Source organism: Apis cerana, linkage group LG4, assembly GCF_029169275.1.
Source record: "Apis cerana isolate GH-2021 linkage group LG4, AcerK_1.0, whole genome shotgun sequence".
In the NCBI taxonomy this organism is placed as follows: Eukaryota; Metazoa; Arthropoda; class Insecta; order Hymenoptera; family Apidae; genus Apis; species Apis cerana.
Genome location: NC_083855.1, coordinates 6,532,889 through 6,546,029, shown reverse-complemented (window position 1 = coordinate 6,546,029; position 13,141 = coordinate 6,532,889). Strand labels below are relative to the sequence as shown.

General features: G+C 25.9%; 2 protein-coding genes across 7 annotated transcripts in view; both read right to left on the bottom strand.

Moving 5' to 3' along the window:
* The window catches only part of LOC107995640 (two pore potassium channel protein sup-9), a 122,102-nt gene extending 115,944 nt beyond the window's left edge, over positions 1–6,158 (bottom strand). For all 4 annotated transcript variants that reach the window (XM_062073936.1, XM_062073935.1, XM_017053275.3 and 1 more), the window contains exon 1: positions 5,506–6,158. The gene's annotated coding sequence lies outside the window, so the exon portion shown is untranslated. The remainder of the gene's footprint in view (positions 1–5,505) is intronic.
* Positions 6,159–7,617: 1,459 nt separating this feature from the next.
* On the bottom strand, positions 7,618–12,946 carry LOC108003193 (zinc finger protein 880-like). 3 transcript variants are annotated; one of them, XM_028669394.2, is made up of 6 exons: positions 12,502–12,946; positions 10,664–12,237; positions 9,951–10,027; positions 9,761–9,890; positions 9,509–9,663; positions 7,618–9,435 (listed from the first exon to the last, which is right to left on the bottom strand). In XM_028669394.2, the coding sequence occupies exons 2-6, from the start codon at positions 12,151–12,153 to the stop codon at positions 9,401–9,403; spliced, it is 1,887 nt and encodes a 628-aa protein (XP_028525195.2). In that variant the 5' UTR covers positions 12,154–12,237; positions 12,502–12,946; the 3' UTR covers positions 7,618–9,400. The 3 variants fall into 3 exon arrangements, with proteins under 3 accessions (XP_028525195.2, XP_061929872.1, XP_061929871.1); XM_062073887.1 differs by lacking the exons at positions 7,618–9,435; positions 9,761–9,890 and having other exon boundaries at positions 9,512–9,663; XM_062073888.1 differs by lacking the exon at positions 9,951–10,027 and having other exon boundaries at positions 7,618–9,890.
* Between the last annotated feature and the right edge of the window lie 195 nt (positions 12,947–13,141).

Sequence of the window (13,141 nt, the reverse complement as noted above, 5' to 3'; positions counted from 1 at the left end):
AGTTTCGTTCAAAAAAAATATCCACAAAAGCGCGTGATAAATGTAATTTTTATTTCTTACTCTCATAATACGAAACCCTTTGTTACATTATAAATATAACAAAAATTACTTCGCATTCAACAACACATATTGAAATTATAAATTTTGCATGTCGAAATTGTTAATCTCGATCACTTTAACAAGCGTTATTAAAAGAGTTCGAACGAAATTGCTAAGTGGATTCCAGATAGATTTGTTACAGGAAGAAACATTTATAAAATTACTCGCATTAACAAAGTTCGGAGAATTATAATTAGATCAAGTAGAAAGTTATACACCGTAATTGAAAAGTTAACACACGTATGCCATGGCAAAATTACGTTCCTAATTCGTCGCGAGTTCTCGCTTACATTGCAACCCTCCTGTTAATGATGATTTTAGACAATTTACAGCATTGAAGACGCTTCTTTCAAAGAAATTCCGGCGCAGAAGGAAATGTCGCGTGGTTCAATTCTCAAACAAACCTTTGAGCAGCTTCGAATTACACACCGCCTCGAGACAACATTGCCATCTTCCCTCAAGTTTTCGATTTTCCAGCATTATGATCATTATAAATTTACTGAATATTGTTCTGTGTTTCTCGAATTGGCTATATTCTCATCGAATAAACAATTGGTCAAATTATAATTTAAAGATAATGGTAAAGACACAGAAAAATTAGAATAAAAATATTAATCGTTTCGAGTAAAACAGAAAAAAATTAATTTGAATTATTCTAATCATCATTCTATTAAGAATTAATTACTTAAAATAGAAGATGGTATTTTCATCATTTTATGTAAATTTTCATTAAATATGAAATGATTATACTATTGTACATACGCACGTGCAATATTGGCGAATGAAACGCGATTATAATTGAATTTATTAAATAAATATAAATCGATACACGCATATCTGTTATATCTGTTATAATTTATTAATAAATGTATGATAACATTCAGTCAAAATTTTCTAGTTCAATAATTCACAAAGCTCAATGCATTTGTTGACTCTGTTTAACGTATTATGTTAATATTATGTTACAATATCCTTTTTCGATCAATAATAAGCAAGAATTCTAATTCTTTACGTAAGAAGCTTGAACAAAGCTTTTGTTGACAATCTAGCGAGAAGAAATCTAAACAACACGTTCTGGGGAAACTAAACATTTGTTGAGTTGACTAACAACAACGATGAAACTTTTGGAATGGAAATAATGTTTAAAGGGTAGCCATCGTTTGGAATTCAGTGCGATTAAAGAAAGTTTGATAACGAAAGTAAAGTTTTAAAACAACATCGGATAATCTCTCCAAACTATTTTTCTAACATAACTTCTTTTCGATGAGAACAGTGACCTGCGCGTTTCCCTCGACGAAAGAGGTTTAAGAATTAATTTCAACTTTGCACGAAGGGAAAAAAATTACGAATTTACGAGTTTTCATATCGAAATGTCGAAAAGACGATATAATTTAATTTTTTCCAAATCGATATTGTAATCAAAGAAGAACTAGAATTTGAATTATTTTCAATGAAAAATTATTAATTTTATTCAACATAAAAATAACGAATATTAAGTTAAAGAAATAAATCTCTTATTTTTACAAAGACTTTAAATGGATTTCTTTATTGATTGTTTAAAAAAAAATCACTTTTCTATAATATTTCATAGAATTTAAATATATTACTATTATTATCAAAACTAGATAATTCCAATTTCATTTCAATTTAAATTTGTAATTTCCAACTTCTACTAAAATATAATGTACCCTTATTTAAAATCAAGATATTATAAAATATTGAGATACTATCATTAGTAGACTATCATTCAAAAAAATCCAGATATAATACAATAGATGTACGAGTTAATTACGAGATGATCTTTCAGAATTTTCAAAATCTTGCTAGTATTAAAACTACTTAACATCCCTATTTTCATCCTTTATTATATAAATTAAGGGCCCCTAAAATTAAATATCAATACCTTTACATAAAAATAATATACTGAAGTTAAAAAAAATAGATTAAGCATTTATAATTTATAATAATATTGTAAATACATGTGCACTGTTTTTTTCCAAGTCTCGATCAGAAGAATTATAAGAAGCTAGCAATGTTCGAAAAAGTTACTTTCGAATATATTGTCCCGTTTAGATTGTAAAAGGTTAAAGACAGGACACCACTTCGAAACTTCGATCCTGAAAGTTCTTTCGATACGTAGGAAGCAAAGACCAGCAGCTTTAAAAGGATCAACAGAAAACGGTTGATCGAGTTTGAAAGAAAAGCGAAAACGAGGTAACAATGAAGGCGTAAATCTTCTGATCAGACAAAATTTTCTCGTGGACAAATGGAAATTCAATTTTACTTTGATCGTACAATCGAACGATAAATCCCTGAATTTCATAAAAGAAAGAATTCAAAGCGGACACGTGACAATTTCGATTTTGATAGCGATATTTTAATTCTTTGTTGCTGTGACAACACGTGATTTTTATTTCTAAAAATTGAATTCGATAAATACTACAATATCGTACATATACAATACGTGTGTTGAAATTTTTATCAATCTAAACGCATATCGCTTACAATCATTGATCAATGTCCTTTATTTTATCTTATACTCGAACTACTGCTGTCTGACCAAACGTAAGCTATTACTACTTATATTCTCTCCATTACTATTATAATATTTTATCCCTTTTAATAATATTATATTTTATTTTATATTATATTTTATTATATGTGGAAAAATTTGATCGACTTCTCTTTTTTGTAAACAATTCTTAATAGAATAATTTAACTTTTCAGGGACTGAATGATTAACCTCGAATTAATTATCAGATTTTGCATATTGTTGTAAATTTTAATAAATATAATATTTCAATTATTACGTGGAATGCAACATGAATATAGGTCCAAGGTCATCAACAATTTATTTTAAGATTCTTAAAATACATTCTTCTTTGCAATATTAAAATAGGTTAACTAAGCTGTTTTTTTCGTGGTTCGATACATCCCCTCGTGCAGCAAAGTTAAAAAAAAAGTTCGCGTTAATGTTATAAACATATCAAGAGCGCATTTTTCCTGTATATGTACACATGTAACTTCATACAACCAACACTTTAACATCGTGATTGGAAAACATCCAAGTATTATCAACAAGTCTAATCCTATATTGTAAAAATTTAAAAGAAAAAAAAGAAAAGTTAAACAAAATAACACGTTATATAGAAAAGGATTAAATATTCACGAGAATCGAGAATAAAGTTGAAAAGAACTCTTGCACGATACAAAAGGCAAAATGTCTTGGCTTGATAAACATTTCGCCTTGGAGTTTGCGTGCGCTGCGTGTTTGCAAACGACTATTTCGAAGTGCAATTTAATTTTAAGTAGAACTTGATTTTCCTTCAGTTGAGGGGACACGCAATTTCGTGCGGGGGCCGGTTAAAAGCACCAACGATGAGGTGCTTTGAAACGTTCACGGAGACCTGTCTAACAAGCTTCTCGATTCGGTGCCGCAACCTATGCTTGACACGTGCTTATCAACGTCACAAACGGGCAGCCAGCGCGCGATGATAACGCAGTTAGGGTGCGACCTAGGGGTGTAGTTTAGAACGCAAGTGAATACGTCCGAGTATCATCGTGTTGACATCTCTAATGGAGTTACCTGGGGATTACAGATGATACGTGTTAGAACGAATCGTCAGAAGAGGGTTTATAGTAGAGTTCAACCTCTGTATTTCATTGTTATAATGATTGTTGAATTATTAAAGGCTGAAAATTTGTGTATAATTTTTAATTCATTGAAAAATTAATTTTTAATTGTACAAATTATATAAGGAAAGAAGAATGTTTAAAAAAGAATAAAATAATTTCGAAAAAATTAGATCGAATGAAATTTCATTTCCATTGATGAAAATGAACTGTTATATTAGATTATGAATAGATTAAAATCTCTATATAAATTTAAATATAGAGAGAAAATAAAAGATTATAAATATCAAATATAATTTAAAAAATAATTTTTATGCATTGAAACTAAATAATAAAACCAACAAACATGCTTTCATTCCCAACGAGTGTTTTCAGGGTTTTAAGTAATATGAACATAGTAATAGTTTTAATATCGCGAAGTACTTCTCACTATGACTCATGTGGACTCGAGTTTCATTACACCACACGTGGTCGAAATAACTTTCTATCTCCACCTTCCATTAAAATGGAAAAATTTCGATATTGATTTGCAAATATGAGATTTTTACTTATCGATTTCTAAATTTAAAAAAGTTCTTTTATTCTAACTTTCTATATTCGATTCAGTGCAAATATATTATCAATTTTTTCTCTAATACATATTCAATATTTCTATTATTTATAAATTTCTATAATAATTTTGTATTTATTCTTAAGATTAAATTTTATTTATTTTTATATACATCTAAATTCTAAATACGATATTTTAAAATATTGTTTCGGTACAATTTCAGATTTTAGAAATTTTGTTTCCTAATCGAAATGAATTGAAGATTGAAATTAGATTGCTTATTACAAAACTTTGTTCTATACGAATAACATAGCAAACCTATTCTATTAAATGCAATTCTACGAAGTTAAGTTTTAATGCAAAAGTTCCTATTAGAGAACTTAAACAATACATATTCCGTTTTAATATGGAGCATAAGAGAAATACATGCTCTAAAATAAAACTTTTTATAACCTCTTAACACATTTACATGCAACATTTAAGCATTCCTAATTGAATTTCTTTGATCATAATAAAGTTTGTTCTTGTATTAAATAATAATATAAAACAATTTACTATAAATTTATTGTATTGAAAAATAAAAAAAAAATAAAAAAAAGAATTTATTAAAAATAAATTCACAAGCCATAAAAATAATTTAATCGTTTGTTACCATGCTTAATATATTATATAATACGAAATTTAAATTATTATTGTCAATCAAGCCAATCAAATTTAATCAAAATATATATATATATATATATATATACATTCCACTATAATACTATATGTATCATATATCCATATGATCACAATAAATTCAATTTAATTTTTTTTGTTTTAATATGATTTTTCTCCATTAAATTGCGATATAAATAGCTCATAAATATTTAAAAACTCGATAATTAAGTCATCAATTAACTATGAAACAAAGGCAAAATAATGATTAAACTAAAAAAAACAATGTTTCGACTCGGCAGACATGCCAACGAGCTCCATAGTAGTTACGGAAAGGATAAGCCAGACGATAGAGGCGCACGCGGCACCGGCGACTGACCGACAGACGGATCATCGTTCGAATCGAAGCCAATTATCGGCATCGGCGGGTATTATCAATTGAATAAGAAACTCAATTCCCGCGGCTAATCGACGGGGATTGAAAAATCGTTAATATTCGCAATAAAACAATATCCAATATCAAATATTAGTCGGAAAAATGAATAAGGATTAGATAGGACTCTTACCTTTCCACGTCACGGCGAGGTGCACGCGAAATCCGACCACGCCATTCTCTCTCTCGAGCACAGCACCGCACTGCACCATATATATACACAAAAACACACTTCAACACATCTCCACCCCTCCCGGACAGCTTTCCTTTCGAATTTTTCTCTGCTGCTTTCGTATTCCCCTCGTTATTTGTCTATTTCTCTATCACCATCTTTGTTTCCCGATTTACCGGTCTCTCGTTGTTTCTCTCAATATAGCTTTCCTTGTCAAATCCTTTTCACTATCTCACTCTATTTCTATCTCTTTCTCTTTCTCTCTCTCTCTTTCCCCCTTTATCACCCTCACTATCTGTCTCTCTCTCTCTCTCTCTCTCTCTCACCGACCGGCAGGAAACCTCATCGGCCTCCCTTTTCTCCGGCACCTTTTCTTCTTCTCGTTAGGATGGTGAACTGATGACCGAGTCGCACGATATCCGCAGCATCGAAGAATCGTGACGTCCACGGCGTACGTCGACGATGCAGACGACGAATAGGACGAGGTTAGGAGGAAGAGGAAGAAGAAAAGGAAGCACCTCCCTGCGGCACGCGCGCGCACGAGAGAGAGAGACAATCCAGCATCCAGCTACGCCCGTGACAGCGTCTGGGCAACTACTGAGGACGATCTGCGCGGTTCCGGCGCAAGCATTCGTTCGAATTTTGACCGATCGTGGCGCCACCATAGTTATCCCTTTTTAACGGATTCACCGTGATGCGCACATTCTGCATGGTTCACCATTGTCAATTTTCTTAACTATAAAAAATTACCATTTCTTTTATAAATAGATTATCAATAAGATATTATTTATTTTGTAAATTTAAATTGAAAAATGTATAAAATTTAATTTTATTAGATATAGTATAATAAAAATTAATATATAAAAATATTTTATATTTTTTTAAATTTCAAATAGAATTGTAATAAAATAAATCATTAAAATTAATGATAAAATTATATATTTTTAAAAAACTAGCATATCTTGAATAACATATAAACTTTCAATTAAAAAATGTAAAAAGAAATATTGAAGAAGGAAGTTCATTTCCCACGTAATGATCTTTACGATTTAATATCTCCATCCGCTGAAGAATATTTCATAAATACTTATTAGACCTTTAACATTTCCGTTTACTCTTTCCAATGAAAATGTCAGCGTGTTAATCAACAGGATAAAATTAACAAATATCTATCGATTAACAGTAGTAATGATTAAAAAGCGAAACAAAATAATTATCTTTGCATATTGTAATTAATCAATTTAAAATATAAATAAAATAAAAAAGATAAACAGCAATAGAATTTAGAATTTAATCTGGAAATACATATAATTTTTTGAATTTGAATTTCCTAGATCAATTGAAATGTATAAAATGTTCCCACAGTAAGAAAAATGGAATTATATTTTATATATTACACTATGACGGTATGTTTCTCGATGTATTCTAAGATAGAGAATCTTTTCATGATTTATGAACAAAAGCCAATATAAATAGCAATGAATCGACACTATGATTCGAATTCTGAGATATCTATATTGATCTATATTGAGATATATATTGATTTTCATTCTATTCTTTTCTTTTTTGTGATACCAATATTTCTTTGAAAAATACAAAAAGATATATCATGCTAATCCATCTGTATTATACATTCGTCACTCGTACTATTTATTTATTTCATAATCAATATTTAGATATTGAAAATATAAATTCATAATAAGTGAATAAATAATTAGAAAATTAATTTATGCTTAAATATAAGAATAAAAAATTAAAAATTTTTAGTTTGCACAATCAAACAAATGGGACATGAAATCTTTTACCTTATAATCAATGAATTTCCTAGATCGAAATGGATTTACTAGCAACTTTTTTTTTTAATTGCATATATGGTAACAACTTTCAGAATGAAAGTTAATAATGGTAGACTATTTATATAAAATTAACCATATTAATGATTTACATTAAGAATTTCCATATATATATGATATCTTTAAAAATATCTTTAGAATTGATATTTTTCATATTTATTTAAATTATTTTCCATTATGATCAAATGCCTACATTTTATATGAACAATACATTATTATCTATAAAAATAAAATTCAATTTATTGTTAAATTCATACATTAGACATATATACATTAGAAATTAAAATAATATTAAATTAAATATGATAATTAAATTTTTATTATAATATCAATTTGTACGTATTGAGTATTACAATGTTATCAAAAACAGATACAAAAATAAAATATTATAACTTCTGTATAATACTGTTTATACCGAGTTGTTACAATTTCAAAAATGGAAAAGGAATGTAAATTTGTATTGTATCATTACGGAATATCTATTAACTTGCAACTGATGATGTTGCTATTTATTTAATATCATTGTATTTTATTTGTTGTTTAATTTTATTAATACTATTGAATTTAATATACCTAATACTGTATTAGAATATATATAATATGTGACATTATCTCAGAAATTATATTAAGAATTATATGCAAACATCAAATTTTAATAAAAACTGAAAACAAATATTTAATAAGAAGAAAACAATTTTTCTTCTTCTGTTTAAGCAGAATTTCTTCATGCAATCTAAGTATTACTAAACTAAACAGAATAGAAATAAAAACAATACCTATATGTATGTTTTTTCTTCATGGCTGTACCATCGGTTGTATATTGAAATATAGCAAAATATATTTGTTCGAAATTGAGAAGTTATCATTAATGCACGAAATAATTTCTATGTTACATCACCAGTTGAAAATTAAACATAAATTATATAATATTTTAATTCATATATCACATATGTATTAATCATATATCAAAAATATTTAATTTAAAATATTCATTTGTCAATATAAATAATATAACTATAAATATATTATAGGTTGATAAACTATATATATATATATATATATATAGTGTATAATATCGACATTAGAATATAAATTAATTAATTGCAAACTTTTCAAAATGGTTTCAAAATCGTATAAAACATTACTTTTCCTTTTTAATGTATCAATAATCAATGGCATTTTTTAGTCAATCTTACTATCTACTATTATTCCTAATATTAGTAAGAACCATTTTATAATATTAAAATAATATATCTAAAAAGATAACGTCAGAACATAAATAATAAATATAAATATAAAATTTCTATAATCTAATTAAATTTTTTAATAAATTTGAAAAACTTAAATAAAAATAATATTAATGATATTTATTGAGATATGAAATCGCATGAAGATAATGCTGCCTTTGAGAAAACTTAAAAGAATCAAAATATTTTTAAGATTTTAGTTTGATTAAAATAGAATAACAATCGTAAAAATAAATATGAATACGTATTTCGTTTCAATCCTAGCAGCAATTAATATCATCGTGAAACTTATCAATTTATTACCAATGACAATATTTTATTAACTATTATTAATATAAGTTCATAATATAACTCAATATTTACGACTTAATGTCGCTGCAATTGTTATGACTATGTATATAAGAACTCATATATTCGCTGAAATCTAGCGGTCGCTAAGTAGACGACTGATCAACAGTGCGTAACAATATTTATTAAACATCCATAGATTGAATTTTCTAAGATAGAAAATTCTGTTTGAAATTATATCTATAAGTCAAAGCATACGAATTTTCTTTGCTATCTGAGGACATCACGTAATTGGAAAATTGATAGTAGTGAGATCCATTGAACAATTCTAAACTTTGTGTTGTTTAGATTTAGAAAATTTCAATTAATATTAATTAACATTAAAGATTAATTAATACTACATTTATCATAATAAAATATAGTGACTGAAAATAAATGTATTCTTATTTTTACATAAATACTTATGTATTAAGAGGTAACATCGTTAGGTGTATCCATACAATCTAAAAATGATAAAAAAATTCACTGAACTACGCCTATATATTATTTTATTATATATAAGTTATCAAAACTTACCAGGCTCGTTTTTATGACTCTTCATGTGATTCTCGAAAGCACCAAATTTACTATAGATTTTGTTACATACATTACAAACAAATGTCGCGGTACGATTACGAGCATAATGAATATGATGCGCTACTTTTAAATGATGAATTAAAGATGATTTGTGTCTGAAAATAAATTTCTACCAATGTAAACTAATAAATTTTCAAGTTTGAAAGTTTTTTATTTGACAAATTTAAATCATCTCTGTTTCTTCTTTTTTACCTATACATTTTAAAGCACATGTCACACTTGAAAGGTTCTTTCAAGCGACCACAATGAATAAAATGTCTATTGAAATGATATTTTCGATTGAAAAGCCTACCGCAACTTTCACAAAGTATTATGTACATACCTGAAAAGAAAGACTAATGACAAACACTATACATTATCGTACATAAAATAATAAATTTACCTCCATGTGCTCCTGCCTGATGCATTGCCAACGTACGCGCGTTTGAAAATTTTAATGAACATGATAAACACTTATACCTACAAGCGTTATTCATGCTTCATAAAACGTAAAATTTAGGGAAAGAAAATAAATTTAGAATACATCTCGTATCTTTTACAAAAATTTGTTATCAAAATATATTATTATTACATGTACAAAATATTCCAAAGTATTAAAGTAACTTTGATCATTGAATATCTGTTATTTTTAGAGATATGCAAATATTTCATATAATAATTTTTTAGTTGTGTATGGAAGGACTATTAACAATGCTACAAATAATTTTTTTATACTGAAGGATACTTAAAAATTTCAAGGTAAATATTATTTTTTTAAATAATATGATACTATTTTTTTGTGTAAATAGCAGATATTTAAACAATTTCAATACAATACAAAATTATTATCAGATTTATATCAGATTGAATTTTTATCATTTTGCAACATATGATACGAATTCTATATCTCTAAAACTATTAGAAATATTTCAACTAATCAAAGTTACTGAATTATAAATCTATATATTTTATAAAATATTTTTCTTAAAATATATTTTATTTTAATAAATAGTATGCTTGATTTTTCAATTTTAATGTTTCGAAAAAATTTGAAAAAAATTTTTTTTAATACAATTTTCGTATTTCGTAAAAATAATATAAAAAATATTAACTTACTTATCCTTGTTTATACTAGTTTCACTATCGTCTTGAATTTGTAATATATTCGTATCATGTAAATTTCCTATCGACACATCGTATTCTTTTTGTTTTTGCGTATATATTGTTTGTTTAAATATTTCAGTCTCGCTATTTTGTTTTTCATCCGAATAACGTTCAAATTCGGTCAATAATGAATCAATATCATCTGTGATTTCTAAAGAACATTCACTTTCAGTCAATGATGATCTTCTATTGTCATATTCCCTATCATCAGTCAGATATTCATTATATTTAGAAGTATGAAAAAATGAATTATCTAAATTACTCTGTTTAATATCATTGAAAGCTTCTGAATGAATACTAGCTGCACTAGTTTCAATCCAATTTGAAACACAGTCCTCAAAGCAATAATTACAGAAAGAATCAGATGAACACTTTGATTTATTATCACTACTAAATGATAAGTCTTCACTTCTATAATCTGGAGACATCATAAATTTTCTTATTGAAGTATTCTTTTCATCTTGTTCATTATCCGTTAAAGAAGAATATAATGTTGTATTACATATGTCAACTTCATTATCATTTGTGTCAAATATGTTTTCATAACTATCACTTTCGTGTATTGCACTTAAAGGATTATATGCTTCATAATTCATTGAATAGCATGTATAACAATCTGAATTATTGTTATAAAATTCATAATTAAACTTATTAAATATTTCATTGCTAGAGAAATCAATTAAATCTTCCAAATCATTTGATTCAATTTCTTTTGAGAATGAAAGATTTTGACATTCAGAACTATAATCTGTCAATACATCCTGAGATATTGAAGGTAAGTATTTCTCCTTTCCTTTATTTTTAAGAATAGATATTTGTTGTTTTTTATTTTGTTTCCTAGAATGATGTTTTAACTTTTTTCCTTGTGTGAGACTTTCTAATGTTTTTGGTTTACCTAATTTTTTGCCTATCATTTTTTTTTTATCATCAACAAAAGAACAAATGCTCCACTTTGGTAATTCATGACAAATATTTGTAAAATTAAGTTCTTGTTTTCTTCTCCTTGATACTCTTTTATATTTTTTTTCTTTTTTAGCAAGTATACTTTCAGATGAATTATATTCTGATATTGAATCAGAATTGAATAAACTTTCATGTTGATCTTTATCTGTTACATCTTTAAAAGAATTTGACTTTGTTGCATCTGTTTCAAAAATTCTCTCTGACTTTGACTTATTTTTTAAAATATTAGGAACTTTACGTGATGTTTTATTTAAAATTGATATATATTGTTTTGTATTAATATCAGAATAATTAATAGTTTTAACATTGTCTAATTCTTCAATATTTTTTTTTTCTTTGTTAATATTAACTTCTTTATTATGCTGTTTCTCTGATATTACATCTAATACTGTATTTGAATAAATATTTTTTGTATTTTTATTATGTAATTTTCTACTATTATAATCGAATTTGAAAAAATTATCTAATTCCTCAAACATTTTCACTAATTTTTTATAAATTTCAATTAATTTTTTAACTTTATCTATTTACATATTATGTTTATATTACATTGTTTATTATAGCTAAAAAATATAATATAAACAAAAAATTAAAAAATATATCTCTACATCAAACTATTTTACATATTATGTAAATATAATAAAAAACGAATAAAAAAATTAAATTAAAAAAAAAAATAATTGCAGTATTAAAAATGTGCGAAATATATTCCTGTTAATGCAAAATTTAAGTAAATTTTAAATAAATGTGCAAAATTTTTTTTCGTTTTACAATTATAATTAACAATTATAATATTTAATAAACTGTTATATTAGATACAAGCTTACCTAATTTTCTTGATCATAGTTTAAATAATACGTAACATTGCAATCACAAACATAAACTCACATTTTAAATTTTTTTAAACATTTTTATATTAATTATTATAATAAAAAATATAAATATAATTAATATAAATTTAAAATATTTAATAATTCGTTCAAAATTTCACTATATGACACTACAAACTTCTATAATCAACGGTAGAAACTAAACTGCGTTCTATGAAATTATACAAAGAAGTATAGCTTCAACTGTGGTTTACATGTAGATAAAGAAAAGAAATCCGAGAAGTCCTTGAAGGACAAAATGTAAACATAGAATTTATAGCTAAACTTAATGTCAAAAATTTGTGCGTATATGTATTCTTTCTAAATACTTTCGATCCATTTTTCATTATTTATTTCTTCTTTTCTTTATTACTTTTTGACATTATTTATACGAATTCGTCACAAAAAAAAAATATAAAGATGTCGAACTTCGAAATAATATTAAACATGAAATAAAATATATAGAAAGTGATAATACTGTCCGATTTTATTGCTATGCAAGTCAAATAAAATTCATAATTATATATTATTAATTTTTAAAAAAAGAAATAAAAAATATGAATAATATATTAATAAATATTCTATTTGAAATTTTTTA